This window comes from Trichosurus vulpecula, chromosome 4 (genome assembly GCF_011100635.1).
Source record: "Trichosurus vulpecula isolate mTriVul1 chromosome 4, mTriVul1.pri, whole genome shotgun sequence".
Classification (NCBI taxonomy): Eukaryota; Metazoa; Chordata; class Mammalia; order Diprotodontia; family Phalangeridae; genus Trichosurus; species Trichosurus vulpecula.
This window is the reverse complement of record NC_050576.1, coordinates 199,481,954-199,501,728: the sequence shown is the minus strand read 5'-3', so window position 1 is coordinate 199,501,728 and position 19,775 is coordinate 199,481,954. Positions and strand designations below refer to the sequence as shown.

The window sequence follows — 19,775 nt, the reverse complement described above, 5'->3', positions numbered from 1 at the left end:
GATTTTGGCGACTGGGAAATCTGGCGTGGGTTGGTGAAGGGCCTGGATGGCGGAAGCGCCCTTTGGGTGCCCCCGAATCTTGTGTCTAAATGCTCCCCAAACATGTTCTCTTCCTAGTCCGCCTCTCCCCTAAACCACTGCAGTAACCTCCGAAGTGGTCTCTCCTCACTCTAATCTCACCTTTCTCCAAACCATCCACTCTCAGTCATTTTCCTAAAACACACCTCTGAGGCAGTCACTCTGGAGCTCAAGAGTGTTCTGGAGCTCCCCATTGTATCTGGAATAATATGCAAACTCCTCGATTTGGCTTTTTAAAAGCCATTTGTAAGTTGGCCCCCTTTCCAGGCTTATACTTGCACTGAGTTACAGGGCTAGTATCAAATCCTACTTGCTGTTTGTCCTTGTCAAAGAGGACCATCACTACAGGGAGGTGATGCAGGGACATGCAAGTGAATTGGGTTTACGTGAGGCAGGGCTGTGCAAAATCACCAGCCTCACTTTCTCCTCCAGGGCCATCTGGATCTAGCGACCAGTTATGAATCAGAAAGACTGGAGATGGCCCTGGATGCCATGGGAGACTTTGGCCTTTTCAAGCTAAGGTCTTTAACAGGTCTCAGTTTGAATGATGCAGCACCCTTTCAGTGATTAGGGCTTACTAATGTGTGAGGTAAATAAAATGTGAAGACTTCACAGGGAAGATATGTTTATATCTGCTGGCTCAGCCTCTGGGAAAGCTTACCCTGAAACTTTTTGTTCTTTCTTCTGGTTCTGTTTTAAAGATTTGCTCAGTAAGAGTAGGGTCACTGTGACTTGCTTTCCTTTACTGTAAAAGTACTATAGAAGAATGGAGAGGGTCTCCCCCTCCCCTTATCCTATTCTCAGTCTTTAGATTTATAGATGTCACCTCATTTGTAATCATTAAGGGAATGGGAATTGGAGTTTCTGTGCCTCGATTTCCCGATTCTTTGTCTAGCTTTCCTGCTCAGATTGTAAGCCCACCTCCCAGCCAATGGTGAGCAGGGTCAGAGGTGGGTGGAAATTCTCTTGTGTTAGGTATAATTATTGGTGCTTTGCCCCTTGTGAAGCACCTCCTTTGCTGGTTCTGCTCTGTGCTAGCAGAGGACACCCTATTCTCAAGAATGGAATAAAATTTATTTCTGTTCCCACCCTGAGATGGTTCCTTTTTATAAATTAACTTTTAATTGTTGAGGGTCTTTCATCCCACACACTAAGAAAAGAGGCAAAGAATGGCCACTTTAAAAAAAAAATAGATCTGGGAGGGGAAGACCCTCAGGGTTTCTGGCTTAAACAGAAACAATTGTTATTTACATTCATACTGAGTCAATCAGGGCCCAAACTGTGACCAAGTAGGGTTTGGCCAGGGATCTATTGCTGTTGGATCAATAAGAGCCAGAGTGATTTTGATGAGGTTTAGAATTGGTAGAGTGTGAAAGAACTCACTTAGACCTCTGTAACCATTGGGAACTTTATTGATGCAAAGGCTGTACTAGCATTCTCCTAGCAAGAAAGCTAAGTGAGACCCCCGATACTTGGGGGAGTTCTAGGTTCCAGAAGGGTGATGTAGTTTTAGAGGTTTTTATGGGAATTAAAGATTAAAGACAGAACAGGATGAGGGAGACAAAGGAAATTCTTTTTGGTTTAAGGATTTAAGGACAGAGCAGGAGGACTCAGGTTAGACATTAAAAGACAGGATAAGGGACACAAAAGCAATTCTTTTGGTACAGGTTCAAGATGAGGAGGAAATGACTTCAGGGTGCCTTCAGGTTACAGAATAAACTACAGACTTTACAAAGTAATGGAAAAGCAACCCTTAATATTATTTTTGACCCTTAAGGATCTGCATCATATCCCCACTCAACCACTAGGCAGGAGAAATCTTTCAGAAAAGGGGTGAAGATCATTTTCTTTTTTGATCGCTTTTCTGGCTGGTCACATCCTGGTCTTATCTCCTATCCCACTTCCTGCTAGCTCCATGTGTGAGGTAAATAAAATGTGAAGACTTCACAGAGAAGATATGTATAAATATATGTATGTGTAATATATGTGTGTGTGTGTGTGTGTGTGATACAGATTTATATTAAAAACAGCGGCATCTCAAGGAGAAAGTAGAAAGGAAAATGTATTACGATCCCGCGGGAAACGGCAACTCCAGGCACTTCTCGGTGTCAGAGCGCACTGGACACAGAAAATTGGGGTGTTTATATAGGTCCCGAACCGCAATTCCCCCTCCCAACCTCCTTCCTCTCAGCTTGAAGATGTAAGCTTTGAGGGTACAATCTGGACACGATAAATCTATCCCAGTGCCAATGGCAAAGAACAAATAGTATGGTTATTTTTGACAAGCAGGTGATGGACATAACCTTCCCACCATTCTTATCCCATTCTCCCATCAATCGGAAGTGATAAATCTATCTTAATGACAATGACAATGAACAAATGGTTTGGTTATCTGTGACAGGCAGAAGCCAGTTGTTGGTTACCTCATCTTCACATCTGTGGCAGACTAGCCTTTCCCACCACCCTTGCTTCTGCATCTTCACATCTGTGACGAATATCCCTTACATTTTGTCTCCCATCATTCATACATAACTGGTCTTGCACGTCTGCATTGCACCTGGCTTTCCGGCTTTTCATCCATTCTTCTTCTGAGCTGAGGGTCCCTTATCCTGGGGTCAATGCACAGGAGGTGAGCGTTCTGTGTCCTATCGTCATTCTCAGAGGATTTTATGGTTGCTGATTTATTCACCTCAACACTTCTTTCTTTCAGGCCTCTCACCATTAGGTAAATATACAGGATGTGAGCATCCTGTGTCCTATTCTTGACCTCAGGGGCCTTTCGGTCACTAGCTTAGCTTACAGAAGGGAAAATATCTGAGTAGAGAAATGGAACTTATTTCTATTTATCTAATTTGTTCCCTTTTATGAGAGGTCTTCACTTGTTCCACACATGTATATTGAGAAATGTTTAAAAATCAAGAAATAGGGAAATGAAACAAATTCTGAGGTCGTGAGAGTCTGATGGCCTAGCTTCTGGGAAAGTTTACCCTGAAACTTTTTGTTCTTTCTTCTGGTTCTCGTTTAAAGATTTGCTCAGTAAGAATAAGGTCACTGTGACCTGCTTTCCTTTACTGTAAAAAATACTGTAAGAGAACGGAGAGGGTCTCGCCTTCCCCTTATCCTATTCTCGTTCTTTAGATTTATAGATGTCACCTCAGCTGTAATCATTAACTAAGGGAATGGGAATTGGAGTTTCTGTGCCTCAATTTCCCGGTTCTTTGTCTAGCTTTCCTGCTCAGATTGTAAGCCCACCTCCCAGCCAATGGTGAGAAGGGTCAGAGGTGGGCGGGAATTCTCTTTTGTTAGGTATAATTATTGGTGCTTTGCCCCTTGTAAAACGCCTTCCTTGCTAGATCTGTTCTGGCAGAGGATGCCCTATTCTCGAGAATTGAATAAAATTTATTTCTGTTCCCATTCTGAGATGGCTCCTTATTATAAATCTAATTGGTGAGGGTCTTTCATCCCACACACTCCATCTGCCTTGAGCCCTCTTTTTACCTCATCAATTTGGGGTTAAGGAGGTCTTTAAGAGAAAAAAGTAATAATGTTTCAGAGATTAAAATTTATATTCTCTTTGGCCAGAGCACCCATAGGTAAGGGTGTGATACCCTATGTGAAGAGAGAAGAAAGATGAGAGAAAGAAAGGAGAAAGAAAAAGAAAGGAAAGAAAGAAAGAGAAAAAGAAAGTCCAACTAATTATTTTCTGAACTCCTACAGCTTTTTGCACAGGATGTGTTCTGCTCCATGCCAGGAACACAATCCCTTTTCAGCTCTGTCTTTTATAGGAAGCCCTTTCTTTTTTTAATTTTTAATTTATTTTTAGTTTTCAACATTCACTCTTCACCCCGCATCAATTCATGTAAGTCTTTCCAGATTTTTTTGAAATCTGCCTGCTTATCATTTCTTATAGAACAATAGTATTCTATCACATTTATATACCACAACTTGTTCAGCCATTCCTCAATTGATGGGCATCCCCTCAATTTCCAATTCTTTGCCACCACAAAAATAGCTACTATAAATATTTTTGTACATGTGGGTCCTTTTCCCTTTTTTATGATCTTTTTGGAATACAGACCCAGTAGTGGTATTGCTGGATCAAAGGGTATGCATAATTTTATGGCCCTTTGGGGATAGTTCCAAATGGTTCTCCAGAATGGTTGCATCAGTTCACAACTCCACCAACAATTCATTAGTGTTCCAATTTTCCCACATCACCAACATTTATCATTTTCTTGTTTTGTAATGTTGGCCAGTCTGATAGGAAGCCCCTTTTAATCTTTCTAGTTACTAATACTCTCTCTCCCTCCTCTAATTACCTTGCATACTCTCTCACTCCCACCACCACTTCCAATGGAGGGTAGGTCAAGATGGGAAAGGGCTATTTGTCTGTGTAGCCCAAGAGCATATTGCAGTGCTTGCTTGCCACAAAGCTAGATAAAAACAGGGACCAAGGCTAGGACCTCTTATTTAATTGGTATAGGGAACTCCCAAGGGAGCAAACTCAAGTCCCTAGACCAGTTCAAGTTCTCTGAAACTTATAATTTTAGAACATTGCTCTTTAAAAAGCAACAAAACTTGGTTAAATCAGTCAACAAGCATTTATTAAGCACCTACTATGTGCTAGACATAGGCTAGATACAAAAAGGGGCAAAGGGGTCACTGGCCTCAAGGAGCTCCCATTTTAATGAGGGAGATAACATACATGCATACATACGTATATGTATGTATATATATACACATATATGTACATACATATATGTATGTATATGTATATATATATCAAGCTAACTGTAAAATAAGTAGGAAATAATTAACAAAGGGAAGGCACTAGAATTAAGAGGGTTGGAAAAGGCTTTCTGTAGAAGATAGGATTTTAGTTATGACTAGAAGGAAGCCAGGGAAGTCAGGAGGCAGAGATAAGGAGGGAGAGTATCCAGGCATGGGAGACAGCCAGTGGAAATACCCAGAGCCCAAATATGGAGTGTCTTGTTCATGGGACAGCAAGCAGGTCAAGGGCACGGGATGGAAGGGTACAGACACATGCTGAAGAGTAAAGTATAAGAAGAGTGGAAAGTCAGGAAGGGGCTAGGTTATAAAGGACTTTGAATGCCAAACAGAGCTATAGCTAAGGGCCCTCCAGCTTGTAACGTGGATGCTGAGACTTTGTTAAACTCTGGTAACTATGTATTGGGATTTGAATCAGACAAGGTCTGTCTGTTGATGTTTGTAATTTGTTTGTATTTGTTCTAAACTTCAGGGTGCTGGCTTTTTCCCCTGAACTAAGTGAATGATATTTGTATGCTGAATTAAAGTAAGCTTGTCAACCCCTTCACATAGCTTTCCTTAGTTAAGCAGATCAAAAGAACCTGTGCTTTTACAGTGTGTTGGCAGCTTTGTGGGTGCTGGTTGTGGGTGGATCTTACACCCCCACAGAAGCTACTAGCTGGATTGTTGAAACACTAGCAGGTATTTTACCCAGAGTTCACTGGGAAACATCCCAAGTGGGGGCTACATGGAGGTATGGTTTTAGGCCTGAAACATCACTAAGTCAACTTAACTGTCAGGGCTGACTGGGAAATAGCACCAGGCTGATTCCGTCAATATCTTGTTAGACAAGATAAGTATAAGAGAGTATACATATGTCTAGGTCTAGCATGCATATGATAGGTTAGTGAGTAGTAAATATCTCTATGACCCAGCACACAGCCAGCTCAGTCAGTACACAGCTGGTTCAAACTAATAAATTCTATAGGTGCAGCTGGCCACTGTATCAGGAAGAGAGATAAACGGATTGCTAGGGCATGCTGTCCCATTTTGCTAGAGAGAAACTGCTAGGGACAGTGTTCTGAGGCTAGGGAGAGATGTGATTTTGGAATTGGATGTGATTTTGGAACTGGGGTCCAAGCACCCAGCACCCAAACAGAGGCTAGGGAGAAATGTGATGTTAGAATTAGGGTCCAAGCACAGGCACCCAAGCACCCCAACAGTTAGAGGGCATAATCTGGAGAAGGATACAGCAAAGGAGACAGAAAAGGAGTGGTCAGATAGGTAAGAGGAGAACCAGGAGAGAGTGGTGTCTGGAAAACCTAAAGAAATAGGAAGAGTATCCAGGAGAGATAAATCGACAGTGTCAAAAGTCCTGGAGAATAGGAATAGAAAAAAAAAAAAAACGCTGGATTTTGCAACTAAGAGATCACCAGCAATGGTTTCTGTGCAATGATGAGGGCAGAAGTGGAGTTTTAAAGGATTAGAATGGTTCCAGCCAAATGGAAATTAGCAGTGAGAATTACTATGATTCAACCACTTTCCAGGATTCACAGTAATTGGATGTGTGCACAGACAAGCTAGGTACAGGATAAACAGGAAATAATTAATGGAGGGAAGGCACTGGAATGAAGAGGGGTCAAGAAAGCTTCTAGTATCCAGTAGAAGATAAAGGTGAGATTTTAGCAGGGATTTGAAGAAAGCCAGGAGGCAAAGATGGGACTGCACTGGGGCATAGGAGACAGCCAGGGGAAACGCTTGGAGGAAGGAGATTTTTGTCCCAACAAAGAAACCAATGTCACTAGAGCAAGGGGGGGAGGGAGGGAAATTGGAGAGAGTTAAGGTGGGAGGGGGCCATGCTATGATTTGACTAGACTCCCACATCTCCGTAGTCTGGAGATGGTCTCCCTAACCACTAAGCTCCACTGGCTTCTAATAAACCCTCGTCGGATTGGATGATTGCACTTAATTGGATTTTCCGACAGCATGCCAGACTGGGGGGAGGGGTGGGACGCAGGTAGGATGAAACATCGCGAGATTCCGCAAATCCGCTCAGGCGAGCAGGCGGCCAGCCCTGCCCGGCTTGGAGGGGTCCTGGAGCCAGCCAGGATGGCTTCCCCCGTGGTGAGCTCTGCGCGCTCCCTCTGGAGCCTGGGGCCCGGTGTGCGGAGAACTCTCCGGGCTCTGCCGGGGTGAGAGCACCCGCGTCGGGGGAGGCGGGGCGGAGGGTGAGCAGACCGTCAGTCTGGGCCCGTCGGCGGCGCTGGGCAGCGGGTCCCTCAGGGACCTGCCCCGAGCTGGGGCGGAGGGGGAGGGGGTGGGCCAGGAGGGGAGGATCTTCCGATCGCCATCCCAGCCCCGTTGCAGCGGCCCTGCCCGGGGGCAGGTAGGGCCCCGGCTTCACCTGGGGGCGAGAGCAGGCTGGGACTTTGGGGATTACACGGGCCACCCTCTCCCCTTCCCCCCTTTACAGGTAAGGAAACCGAGGGGGAGGTGACTTGTCCAGGGTCACACAGCTGCCTCGTAGCTTTAGCTACTAGCAGGCGCTGCATCCGCTTGTGCTGGAGCTGAGAGCTGGGGAGGGCGTTCAGCGAGGTAATTTGTGTAAAGCGTGCACAGTGCCCCGCACAGCGTAGGCACTGCTTAAAGAAATGGATACTTCTGTTTACCCCCTGTACACTGCGCCTAGCCTAATTAATGCCTGGCACATAGTAGGCGTTATATAAATGCTAGCTGTTATTATTAGGAAAGCGGACACTTCTGTTTACCCCCTGTACACTGCGCCTAGCCTAATGCCTGGCACATAGTAGGTGTCATATAAATGCTAGCTGTTATTATTAGGAAAGCGGACACTTCTGTTTACCCCCTGTACACTGCACTTAGCCTAATGCCTGGTACATAGTAGGCGTTATATAAATGCTAGCTATTATTATTAGGAAAGCGGACACTTCTGTTTACCCCCTGTACACTGCGCTTAGCCTAATGCCTGGTACATAGTAGGCGTCATATAAATGCTAGCTGTTATTATTAGGAAAGCGGATACTTATGTTTACCCCCTGTACACTGCACCTAGCCTAATGCCTGGTACATAGTAGGCGAAAATATAAATGCTAGCTGTTATTATTAGGAAAGCAGACACTTCTGTTTACCCCCGTACACTGCGCTTAGCCTAATGCCTGGTACATAGTAGGCGTTATATAAATGCTAGCTATTATTATTAGGAAAGCGGACACTTCTGTTTACCCCCTGTACACTGCGCCTAGCCTAATGCCTGGCACATAATAGGCGTTATATAAATGCTAGCTGTTATTATTAGGAAAGCGGACACTTCTGTTTACCCCCTGTACACTGCACTTAGCCTAATGCCTGGTACATAGTAGGCGTTATATAAATGCTAGCTATTATTATTAGGAAAGCGGACACTTCTGTTTACCCCCTGTACACTGCGCTTAGCCTAATGCCTGGTACATAGTAGGCGTCATATAAATGCTAGCTGTTATTATTAGGAAAGCGGATACTTCTGTTTACCCCCTGTACACTGCGCTTAGCCTAATGCCTGGTACATAGTAGGCGTTATATAAATGCTAGCTATTATTATTAGGAAAGCGGACACTTCTGTTTACCCCCTGTACACTGCGCCTAGCCTAATTAATGCCTGGTACATAGTAGGCGTTATATAAATGCTAGCTATTATTAGGAAAGCGGACACTTCTGTTTACCCCCTGTACACTGCACCTAGCCTAATGCCTGGCACATAGTAGGCGTCATATAAATGCTAGCTGTTATTATTAGGAAAGCGGACACTTCTGTTTACCCCCTGTACACTGCGCTTAGCCTAATGCCTGGCACATAGTAGGCATCATATAAATGCTAGCTATTATTATTAGGAAAGCGGACACTTCTGTTTACCCCCTGTACACTGTGCCTAGCCTAATGCCTGGTACATAGTAGGCGTTATATAAATGCTAGCTATTATTATTAGGAAAGCGGACACTTCTGTTTACCCCCTGTACACTGCGCTTAGCCTAATGCCTGGTACGTAGTAGGCGTTATATAAATGCTAGCTATTATTATTAGGAAAGTGTACACTTCTGTTTACCCCCGTACACTGCGCTTAGCCTAATGCCTGGCACATAGTAGGCATCATATAAATGCTAGCTATTAGGAAAGCGGATACTTCTGTTTACCCCCTGTACACTGTGCCTAGCCTAATGCCTGGCACATAGTAGGCATTATATAAACGCTAGCTGTCATTATTAGGAAAGTGGAAACTTTTCTGTTTGCTCCTGGAAACCAGGCTCAGCATGGTCCCTGGCACGTAATAGGTGTTTAGCACAGTTCCTGGTGCATAGTAGGTGCTATCTAGACGCTTGTTTCTTTCCTCGTAGCAGCAGCAGCAGCTAGCTTTCATAGTGCATCCTCAGGGTTTGCAAAGAGCTTTACACAGACTATCTTTCGAGCCTCACAACCCTGGGATGGAGGTGTTTTATTTTTCTGGTTTTACTGTTGAGGAAACAGCCGCAAACAAGTTTAGTGACTTAAGTAGAGTCACAGCTAGAAAGCTGGTGACCGAGGCCGGAGTTGAATTTGTCTGATGAGTCCAGGGCCAGAGCTCTCTGAGATGCAGGCTGCTCCCTCAAAGCCTCAGATCATCCTCCCAGACCCCACCCCTCAGTGATCTTATCTGCCGGACTGTGAGATTGATGCTGTGGCCTCAACTCCAGGGAACCCCAGCTGGATGAAACACTGTTGGTGGAGCTGAGTGAACAGAAGCTTGACTGGGATCTCGGGACCACACAGATCTAAGGCACCTGTAATGATTCTTTGATTCTCTGAGAGGCCAGGAACCCTCCCCGACCCATGGCCCTAGGGGTGGGGGTGGGGTGTCATAGAATCATAAATTGAGAGTTTAAAGGACCTTGGAGGCCATTTCTGTGCTTGTTACATAGAAAGCATTTAAATGCTTATTTACTGGTTAACCAATGTAGACCACCCTCCTCACTTTACAGATGAGGAAACTGAGGCCCTGGGAGGTTAAATTACTTGCCCAAGGCTACACACAGAGAGAGGCAGCAGATGCAGGATTTGAACCCAGCTTTGGTTACCGATCTTGTTTGTGTTGTGGGGGTGGGGGAAGCAGCCTCTGCTCCTAGAAGGGATTGATGGCTCTCCTTGTTACTAGGGGATTATTTAGTTTATTTTAGTGAGGTGGCTTCACTAGAAAGCCAGACTTTCTTCTGCTTAAATTCAGGTGGGTAAGTTGGCCTCACATCTGGTCTCCTGGGCCTCATGAAGGCAAGTTAAACCAAAAAGCCAAGCTAAATTGGCGTCAGCCCCATCTGCCCCATCCTGCTATGTGTCTGATCTTGGCCAAGTTACTCCCCTTCTCTGGTCCTCCTCTCCTCACCTGTAAAATAAGGGATTTGGACTCAATGAAAGTTAGTCATTTTCAGCTCTAATTCCTTCAATCTTACGACTTCTTGTCCCCAACCTTCCCCCTCCAGATTGACACAGGTGAGATGGAGCCGCTATGATGCTAATTACAAAGAACCCCAACTTGATAAGAACTACTACCTTAAGCCCTTGGAGGAGCTGACTGAAGAGGAGAAGTTTGAGCGGGATCTCAAAACCACACAGATCTTCAAAGCTCCCCCACCATCAAAGACAAGCTCTTTGTTTGAGGACCCAGTGATCAGGTTAGCCCCACATGGTGCTTTCTTCTGCCCATGGGCAATGACCATCTTTAGTCTAAAATTTAGGAGCCTACTGTGTACTCTTAGAGACCTGAACATTTTGCTTTTTTTCTTGAAGTAAATTCACCAACATGATGATGAAAGGAGGAAACAAAATACTGGCCAGATCCCTGATGACTGAGGTAAGGGTGACATTCCCTATCCCTCATCTCCTCCTCTGTCCCTTTTTACCCTTGACTCCCTTAGCTCAGCCCCAGAGGAAACCAATCAGTGTACTTGGCACTGGGGTGTGGGAAAGGGGAAAGGAGGAGTCAGGGGCCAAGTCCACAGCAACCAGGGCTTTTACCGGAATAGAATGAACTGAGCATTCAATCCAGAGCATCTTTAGAAAAGGACTTTAAGTTGGCACTCCTCCAAGAGGGGAGAGGGATCTGTAGGGTAAAGGAGAAGAGGAAGGGGAGGCTGCAGTGAGGTGGAGAAGCCCCAATAAAATGACAGGGAGTTTTCAGCTAAGCTAGACTAATTAACCCTTTGGGGGAATTTCCAAAGGTTTCACTCATTGTATTTCTATTGCAGACTCTGGAAACCCTCAAGAGAAAGCAATTTAAAAAATACCATGAAGCCAAAGCTGAGGAGCGGGAGGCCATTGAATGCAACCCCTACACCATCTTCCACCAGGCCCTAGAGAACTGTCAGCCTGTCCTTGGCGTGGTCAGCGTCCTTAAAGGTGGCCGCTTCTACCAGGTGAGCAGGATGGAGTTGGGTGGCCTCATGGCTGCCTCGTGGTCTTGCATGATTCAAAGCTCTTCAAAGGCAGCCATGGTCAATCGTTTGTACCATTTTGTGTGTCCACATACTGAGTAGTGGTAGGGAGGTAGATATCTAGTTCTTATTTTCAAAAAGCTTATAGTCTAAAACAAGACGGATAGTTTACATTACTCCAGTGGTTGGGAGGGGGCGGGTTTGATGCTGCTGTCACCGTTCTCCATAGTTCATCATTGTAGGGTTTGTTCAAACTTGCCCTTTAATGGGGGGTTCCTTGAACACAGCACTCTGGGCTTTTGTATAGGTGGTCCATACACCTGGGATGTTCTTCCCATTCATCTCTGCTCCTTAGGATCTATAGCCCCCTCCAAGCTCAGCTCCAGAGCACTCTCCCAGGGAGCCCCTCCCCCAACTTACTTTGTATATGGTTTGTATTTCCTTAGGTGACAGGCGTATAGATTGTTGCCACCCAGTAGCATGCTAACTCAAGGGTAGAGACTATCTTTTTTTGTATCCCCAATACTAGCACTGTAGTTGGTATATAAAAGGCACTTAATGCTTGTTGAGTGAATATTAGACAGGACCTTTCTGCTGCTTTCCCTTCTCTTGGCTCAGGCATTCCTCCGGGGCTTCACCTGTGGCAGGCCTAGCTCCGTCTGGAGCATCTTCTCTTATCTCACCACTCCCTCCCACTTCCTCAAAATAGGTCCCAGCCCCTCTGACTGACAAGCGCCGGCGATTCTTGGCCATGAAATGGATGATTCAAGAATGCCGGGAGAAGAAGCACCGGCATATGCTGATGCCAGAAAAGCTGTCTCATGAGCTACTGGAAGCCTTCCACAACCAAGGCCCTGTGATCAAGAGGAAGCATGACCTGCACAAGATGGCGGAGGCTAACCGAGCCTTTGCCCACTACCGATGGTGGTAGAGGGTAGGAAGGCCTAAGCCACGCAGTGAGACTCTGGTGCCAGTGGTCAGCCTCCTGCCCTTTATTGGGGAGGCCAGCAGGCTTCAAATTGAGGAGTGGTTAGAGCTTAGAATGTATGGGGGAGGCATGTGAGTAGCGAATTACTCAAGCTGTGCCATCCTCTTGGCATGCCCCCCCCCATCCCATTTTCTTCATGCAAAGAACACAACATTGGCTCCACAGATGAGCTCAGCAAAGCTAGTTTCCTTTGCCTCAATTCCAGCTGAACCTTTGGATTTTGGAAAAAAGCAGCAGCATTCGCTTTAGAAAAGGTTTACTAGAAAAGTCCTACACTGGTTCATAATAAATTACTTATGGATGTGTGTATATATATATTTTTAAATCCCACACTGAACCAGTGTTTTGGTCAGCAGCTCATTAAAATTTGTCTGGATAAAATACCCAAGTCATTTTTGTACAAAAGTTATAAAAAGCAATAAGCCCGGTTTCTAGCACTACTTGTGCTCTGGTGCCTTAGCCTCTTTACCTGGCACAGCCCGTTGGCTTTGGAAGCCTCCCTTTCATTCAGGTAGTTCAAAGACCCGGCCCCAGTTCTGTCATCTGACTCTTAAATTCTCCCTTCCATGCTTTGCCCTCTCAAGAGCTCAAAGCATCCTTCTAACCACCGAGTCCTCATTTTACAAATCCAGAAACTGAGGCATCAAGGGAGAAGATGCACTTATGGTTGCACAGTGCAAGAATGGTAGAGTTGCCCTTCACTACCCAGTTCCACTACAGGGGTGGGGAAATGGGCTGAAAGTCTGTTGGGGAGCAACATCCTATCACTTAATTGAGGCAGTAGATTGTTAGTGCATCAGACCTGGAATTAGGAAGCCCTGGATTTGAATGCTGTTTCAGACACTTTTAACTTCCCCGGGCCTCGGTTTTCTTATCGATAAAATGAGGGGGTGAGCTCATTGTTTTCTGAGGTTCTTCCTAGCTCTTCCATGAAGTACAATAGAATAGGTGGTGTGCTGCCCTGCCCCTCACCTCTCTGGATAAGTTAAAAGATCAAAAGTGCTTGACAGGAAGAAAGTAGCTGAGGGCAGGACTACTGTAAGCCCAAAGCTATCCCCTAGTAGTAGAAAAGTCAGAAGAGAAAACCCTGGGGATGTAAGTTCGGGTGTGTGAGCCCGAGTTGGGTGTCGTCTTGGTGAGAGTGACAGGCGTAGATACAAGCCTTCCGGAAGGTGCTGGTGAGGCCCTGAGGTTGGGCCAGCCTAGTCTGAAACCTCACTGTAGTAATATTTCTGGGCAGCGGGGGTGGTCCTCCAGCCAGCAGCCCTGAACTCAATGAGCTCCAGCAGCAGGAGCTGGGACAGGGAGCTGAGCCCGTCCTGGAGCAGAAAGCCATCACGCAGCAGCCCGAACAGCTCATCCATCCTCTGCCCATTCATCTTCTCCAGCTGCTCTCCAATTCGATGCAGTTGTAACACGAGGCAGTCCACCTGAAGGAATTGGGGAGGGATTCCCCCTGCTCTTTCATATCCCAGTCCCTCTTTTCCCTCCCTCTCCCCCAGGTACTAATTTCATTTCTAGGACCCTGTGATCTCTTATTTCATCCTTGCTCCCCTGGACAGGGCTCTTCCCCTTCTTGTAAGACTTATTCTCCTTAGTTGGGCTGCCCCTACTCCTCTTTCTAGTTTCCCAACCCTCCTCCCCCCACTCCATTTAGTGGCTTTCTGCCCTTCGTGGGTTGTGACTCTGGTAACAACCTTTTAGCAGAGCTTTTAGACAGCTGCCCCAGGGAACAAGTTGCAAAGCCCCTGGCAGCAAAGCATTGGCTTCCTGAAAGGAACCAAACATTCTCCCCACTCTCTTAGCAGCTCTGGCATCGACTACTTCCTTTCCCCCTCACCTAGGCTGGGGGGAGGTACCCACCTCTTCCTCCTTGTGCAAGCTGTCAGGCTGTGCCAGTCGAAAAAGACAGTCATAGACAGGGTTGACCAACGCCATCATAGGCATGTTGTTCACCTGATGGAGGAGGAACCCAAAGCACTGGAGTTAGTAGGGAGGAGAGAACATCCTGCTCCCCACATCCACTAAGAACACTCCTAAGCCAGAAGGACATAGGTAGAGACTGGCATGAGGTACACTTGGCAGAAGCTCATGAGACCACTGGGATATCAAGTTTTAGGAAAAGAACTCTTGGTGCCACAAACTCGGGGCTACATAACCTCAGTAAGTAATGAAGCCTCTGTGCATAATCAGCCCTTTATTGGGCTGAGGCAGTAGCAGCAGCCCCTGCCCTGAAAACTAAGCTTAGTGGCTTGGTTTGAGGGTGGGGGGACACAGGGACATAGGAAGTGGGAGATTCTCACTGGCCTCACCCTCAGGTAGTCAAAGATGTTGCAGATGAAGGTGACATAGCAGACCCAGCCCTGCAGGGATCGGGCTCGCAGCTGCTCCCGGGCCTGGTATTCCTGCTGCAGCCGATTGAGGAGGCCCCGGCGGAAGACGCTCTGGCTGGCTTGCTTGCTCTCTGCCTGTGGCCCAGGGAAGGTGGGGTAAGCCCAGATGTACATGGGGGCTGGCTTCTTCCAGGATGTCTGCCGCTGAAAGCCTCCCTTCCCTGGTTTTCCCTCTGCTCCTGGAAGACTCCATCTGCCCCTACCCTGACACTTGGGCTGGAAGCTTTGTGGTCTCAGGACAGAAAGGTTTCCCCAAGGGGCCTTTCGAAGCTTCTTTCCTGTCTTCCCTCCGCTAGCCTGGAGGCAGTTGCCTGTTCTTAGCACCTCCTGGGGGGGGGGCACTCCCTCAGCCCCCAACTGTCCCAGGTCCCCTCCCCCACCCCAAGACCTGAATGATGGTGTAGCAAATGCGTCCGGCTTCCTTGCTGAACATACAGTCTTTCAGGGATTGGTCCACAATCACATTGGCCACTTTCTCCAAATCCACAGCACCAGGTTCTAGGGATGAGGGTAAGAGAGGTAGTCCACAGACAGAGGTGCTCTTCCTGTCTATACCGTTACCCTCCTTTAGTGCTTCTGCCCAAGAGTCCTGGCACAGGACAACTGCTGAGTGCCCCCGTGCATAGAGTGCAGGATTTGGAGTTTGAATCTTGCCTCAGAAACCAGCTGGGTCACCCTGGCAAATTACTTAACCTCTCTGTGCCTCAGTTTCCTTATCCATACAATGAGGATCCTAATAACATGTACCTCGAAGGGTTGTTGTGAGATAACCCGTTAAGCATTTTGTGAACTTTAAAGTGTTCTAAATGTTAGTTGTGGTAGACACGCTAGCTACACACTGCCTCTTCAGGATATGAGGCACTGGACATTCTTCATTGAAGGTCTGTTTTAGGGAACAGATACGAAGAAGGAGACCCAAGGAGAGCTGGTGATATTCTAGCAAGAGCCACAAGTAAGACTGTAAATGCTTCCAGAGCAGAGGCGCCTCTCTCTTTTATCTACCAGGGTTCTGGCTCACTTAGTGAGCCGATAAAAAAAAATTCAGATTCCTTTGGCACGAGCGCTACTTCCACTGGTGAAAAACACCACTTTCCTTTGACTTGGGCGTTGGCTTTCTAGGTAGTGTAGTTCTATGTATTAGCCCATGTTACAAGCTCATACAGATCTGCTTCTTGGCTGGCCCTTGGACAGACACACAACCCCTCTCCATATCCATCTGGCCTTCTTCAGAGAGCTCACACTGTGTTAGCATTAACTGTTGACATGAGAGTTCTTTTCACAAGGAATCAGAGGGGGATTTACTGGATTATAAGGCACATTTCCCCCCCAGCCAAATACTGGCCTAAATTGCTCTATTATCTTATTTGATGAATCCCTTATGAAAAGCAGAGTGCTTTGAAATGCATACTTCAGTCTTGGGGGTCACACCTGAGAAACTGAGGTAGGGAATACTTGGCACAAGACCTGCTCACTTCAAGATTATGTGATTTAGAGGCAGCTAGGGAGTAGATAGAGCACTGGCTCTGAAGTCAGGAGGACTTGAATTCAAATCCAGCCTCAGATCCTAGCTGTGTGACCCTGGGCAAGTCACATAAAAGATTATGTGATTTCATCCAAGTAGGTACTTCTCTCTAAAGCAGATCACAACACCTTTAGGCTTTATTTTTATGTAGTATGTAATGCATAGTAGGCATTTATTAGCTGTTGAATTTTGTAAGGTTTTGAGTTGCTATGACCAAAAAAGTAAGCCCCTGGTGGCCAACCCTCTCCAAATCAGACAGCCAAGCATTTATTAAGTGCCTATGATGTGCCAGACACTGGGGTTAGAAAGACAAATGAAATGGTCCCTGCCCAAAAGAACTTTCTGTTCTATCAGACTTAGTCGGTGGTCTGGGCTCTTCTGGGATGACCATTAAAGAAACTATGGTCACCTCCATGTCACAAGGAAGCACTGGAGGAAAACTTGTAGTGGAGGCTCAAGATGTATCCATTTTAAATTATCATTCTCTGCTTTCCAATTCAAGATCTTGAATCTTTTTATTCACTAATAAGTAGAGAATGAATTAAACCGATGAAATTATCTGCCTAGGTCCGATTTCTTTGCAAATGTGATTAATACAGATGATAGGTATGCTCTGGCACCAACTGCCCAACCCCTGCTCCAGCTCATGGTCCGCCCCATTCCTTCTCACCTTTGAGGGCAGTCTTCAGTAACCTCTGGGTCTCTGCATCAAAGGACTGGATTTCATACTCTTCACGGCCTGGCTCACCCATGACTGCCCAACCCACCCCCAGCAACAGCTGGGGGGCAGGGTTAGTTGGCAACACCTGGAGGGGTGGTAAGGAGAGAGGGGGATGGTCACAGGATCAATCAGTCACCAAGCATCATTAAATGCCTACTATGCGTTAGGCACTGCGCTTGGTGCAGGAGATACAAGTACAAAGAATGAAATAACCTATGATCACAGCTGTAATGGGGAGGGGCAATGAGGAGATACAAGTACAAAGAATGAAATAACCTATGATCACAGCTGTAATGGGGAGGGGCAAAGACATATAGAGCATAAATATAAAATTAACATACATACAGGAAGTAATTAAATACCAGGTAGTCTGGAAAGGAAGGCACTAACATTTGGGGGGAATCAGAAAAGGCTTAATGATTTTGAATCATGAATTTAGAGGGGGCCCTTAGAAACCATCAAGGCCAACCTCAAGTTACAGATGTGGAAAGTGAGGCATTGTTTACAAGGGGTTAAAAGATTTGCCCAGGGTTACACAGCTAGTAAGTAGCAGAGACAGGATTTAAATCCCAGCCTTCCTGACTGGAAGTCCAGTTCCATAATACAGTACACCATGCTTCAGCTGAAGACCGCCGCCCGCCCCCTTTCCTGGGGTGAACAGAAACAAAGTTGCTCGACCCTCGAAGGGAGGCAGTGTTAAAAAAAAAAAACCAACAACCCAGCTTGGTTCCTATGCTTTCCTGGAACCTAGGGACACAGTGACCACCTAGCAGAGATTGGGCAAGGGTAATAATCACTTTTGGAAGCCCCCATCTACTATTTCTTAAAAGAGTTTAAAAATTTTAGGATGAATTAAGATAATCCTCCAATTTTGGGAAGGTAGAGCTCATTCCTGCTCAATGCTAGGATATTTGGGGGCGGGGCTCACACCCCTGATGGACTGGGCAGGTGGTTATCTAGGCTGATACCTGAAACTCCCCCTCAGCCTGGGAGCTCCGCCCAAGCCCAAGTCACACTCAGCGCACCCCAAACCACAGAGCTCAGCACAATTCCAAGCTTCTTATTCCTAGGAGGGAACCTGGCAGGGGAAAAGGGCTTCTGCTTAGAAGCATCAACTTTTCAGGCTTCCCGTGATAGGACTCCACAGGATCCGTCCCCCCGAGATCTGAGAGGCCTTTCCCCAAACGCCCACCTACCCTCCATCAGTCCTCCCACACTCACTGTGCCAGAGGGCCTGGTGGCGGATCCCCTACAAAAGATCCACCGCCTCCCTTTTACTTGCATGGGGCCAATCTAAGTGCAGGAAACTTCTCTGTGGTCACTTGCGCCCCAAATGCTAGCCCCTCAACCCCAGACTGGCTCTCCTCCCGTCCCTAGTATCAAACACCAGGCTCTACTTCCAAACAGGTCTGGTTCCTGGGGCGCCATCCTGTGCCTGGGCACTACTGCTTTGGAGTGCGGGGGCGGGGGGGAAAGACTACGGCCAGGGAAGGTGAGGCTTCCAGTTCGGGGCTCCTGCTCTGGCTAGCTCCCCCAATCTCTAGCCTTCGGGGTTTCCGTTCCCCAAGCCCCTCCAGGGCGGGTTTGCCGACTCACCCCCAACCCCCTCCTCTCTATCCCCCCAGCACAACTGGTCCCGAGGCACAGCTGGAAAGGCGCGCGGAAGCAGCGCAGGCGGCCGGACACGGATCCAGGGCAGGTCCGCGGGCGCTCGTCGGCGCCACCACCCACCTGCCGAGGCGAGGCCGTCCCTATCTCCCCGCCGCCCTCGGACGCCGGATCAGCAAGGACATGGTGCGCTCCCTCGGCGGCCCGGGCTGCTGCCAGCCACCAGCTTGACCCAGCCTCTCCGCTTAGGTCATTTCCGAACGCGCCTGGAGAGCTCCGCGGACCTAGCGCAGGGCGAGCGGGGCGGAGCCAGGGCCCCAAAGGCGCCTCGCCAGCGCCGTCTGCCGGCCCCGGGGTCCGTGCGTCCTAACCCCGGGATGCTGCGGGGACAGGTTGGCTCCGGAGTGGCCGTAGACTTCGGTCTAACCTGGGGCACTGAAGCTCTTAATTGGCCCAGAGCACCTTACTGGCCCTGCCCTCCCAGCCTAATTAAAAACAAAAACGACCTGGGCTCAACAGTAGCAGTGAGCCCCGAGAGGGGGCCTCGTTTTCCTGGGGGAAGGGGAGATACATCCGGCTCCTCGGCCTGGTGGGAGAAATCTGCCAAGGGAGTACCCTGCAGAACCCCGAACTTCTAGCCACGTGTCTTTTCTCCAGGGTTCTGGCTGCGGACATAGAACCTGGAACCTGGGAGACAGGAGGATTATCCATGTGGATTATCAGGAGGCTGGCAGAGAACCCGTCTGGTGGTAATAGCCTGGTTAGTCCAAGGAGGGAGGAGGAGTTACAATCACTGCCATTATCTAACCATCGAGGACGGCCCTGGTCTCAGGAGGGCGGGCTGTATATGGAAGGTGCAAGTGGCCGTGGTCCCTCCTTCGAACCCCGGTCACCGTATCAGACGCCATCTGCCGCTGGAGTTCACTCTCAGCAGTTTCCAAATAACTGAAGGAAACGCTATGTTACAGGTTGGTGAGAAAAAGCTTTGCTCCTCAGCCCAGTTCATGAACCCTCCGGAGCCACCTCTGCCCGGATCTAGTCCAACCCCTTCAGGGTAATTCCTGATAGTTGGGGGTTTCTGAAGCCCTCCGGGGCCTAAATCCTTACCCTTGGCCCCAGCATCTTGATTGGTATACAGGGAGTCTCAAAAATCTCAGTGCAATTTTAAGCTTTAGTGGATTAAAAACTGCTCTAAGACTTTTGGGATACCCCGTATGTTGCACAGGGAACTTCACCATTCCCT

General features: G+C 47.5%; 2 protein-coding genes across 2 annotated transcripts; one reads left to right on the top strand and one right to left on the bottom strand.

The window, feature by feature from the left end:
• The first annotated feature begins 6,875 nt into the window (after window positions 1-6,875).
• MRPS7 (mitochondrial ribosomal protein S7) lies at window positions 6,876-12,671 on the top strand. Its single transcript, XM_036756259.1, has 5 exons — window positions 6,876-7,037; window positions 10,350-10,541; window positions 10,657-10,720; window positions 11,115-11,282; window positions 12,010-12,671. The coding sequence occupies exons 1-5, from the start codon at window positions 6,955-6,957 to the stop codon at window positions 12,229-12,231; spliced, it is 729 nt and encodes a 242-aa protein (XP_036612154.1). The 5' UTR covers window positions 6,876-6,954; the 3' UTR covers window positions 12,232-12,671.
• MIF4GD (MIF4G domain containing) lies at window positions 12,528-18,822 on the bottom strand. Its single transcript, XM_036756260.1, has 6 exons — window positions 18,656-18,822; window positions 16,874-17,009; window positions 15,070-15,179; window positions 14,601-14,756; window positions 14,152-14,244; window positions 12,528-13,718 (listed from the first exon to the last, which is right to left on the bottom strand). The coding sequence occupies exons 2-6, from the start codon at window positions 16,953-16,955 to the stop codon at window positions 13,491-13,493; spliced, it is 669 nt and encodes a 222-aa protein (XP_036612155.1). The 5' UTR covers window positions 16,956-17,009; window positions 18,656-18,822; the 3' UTR covers window positions 12,528-13,490.
• Window positions 18,823-19,775: the final 953 nt, after the last annotated feature.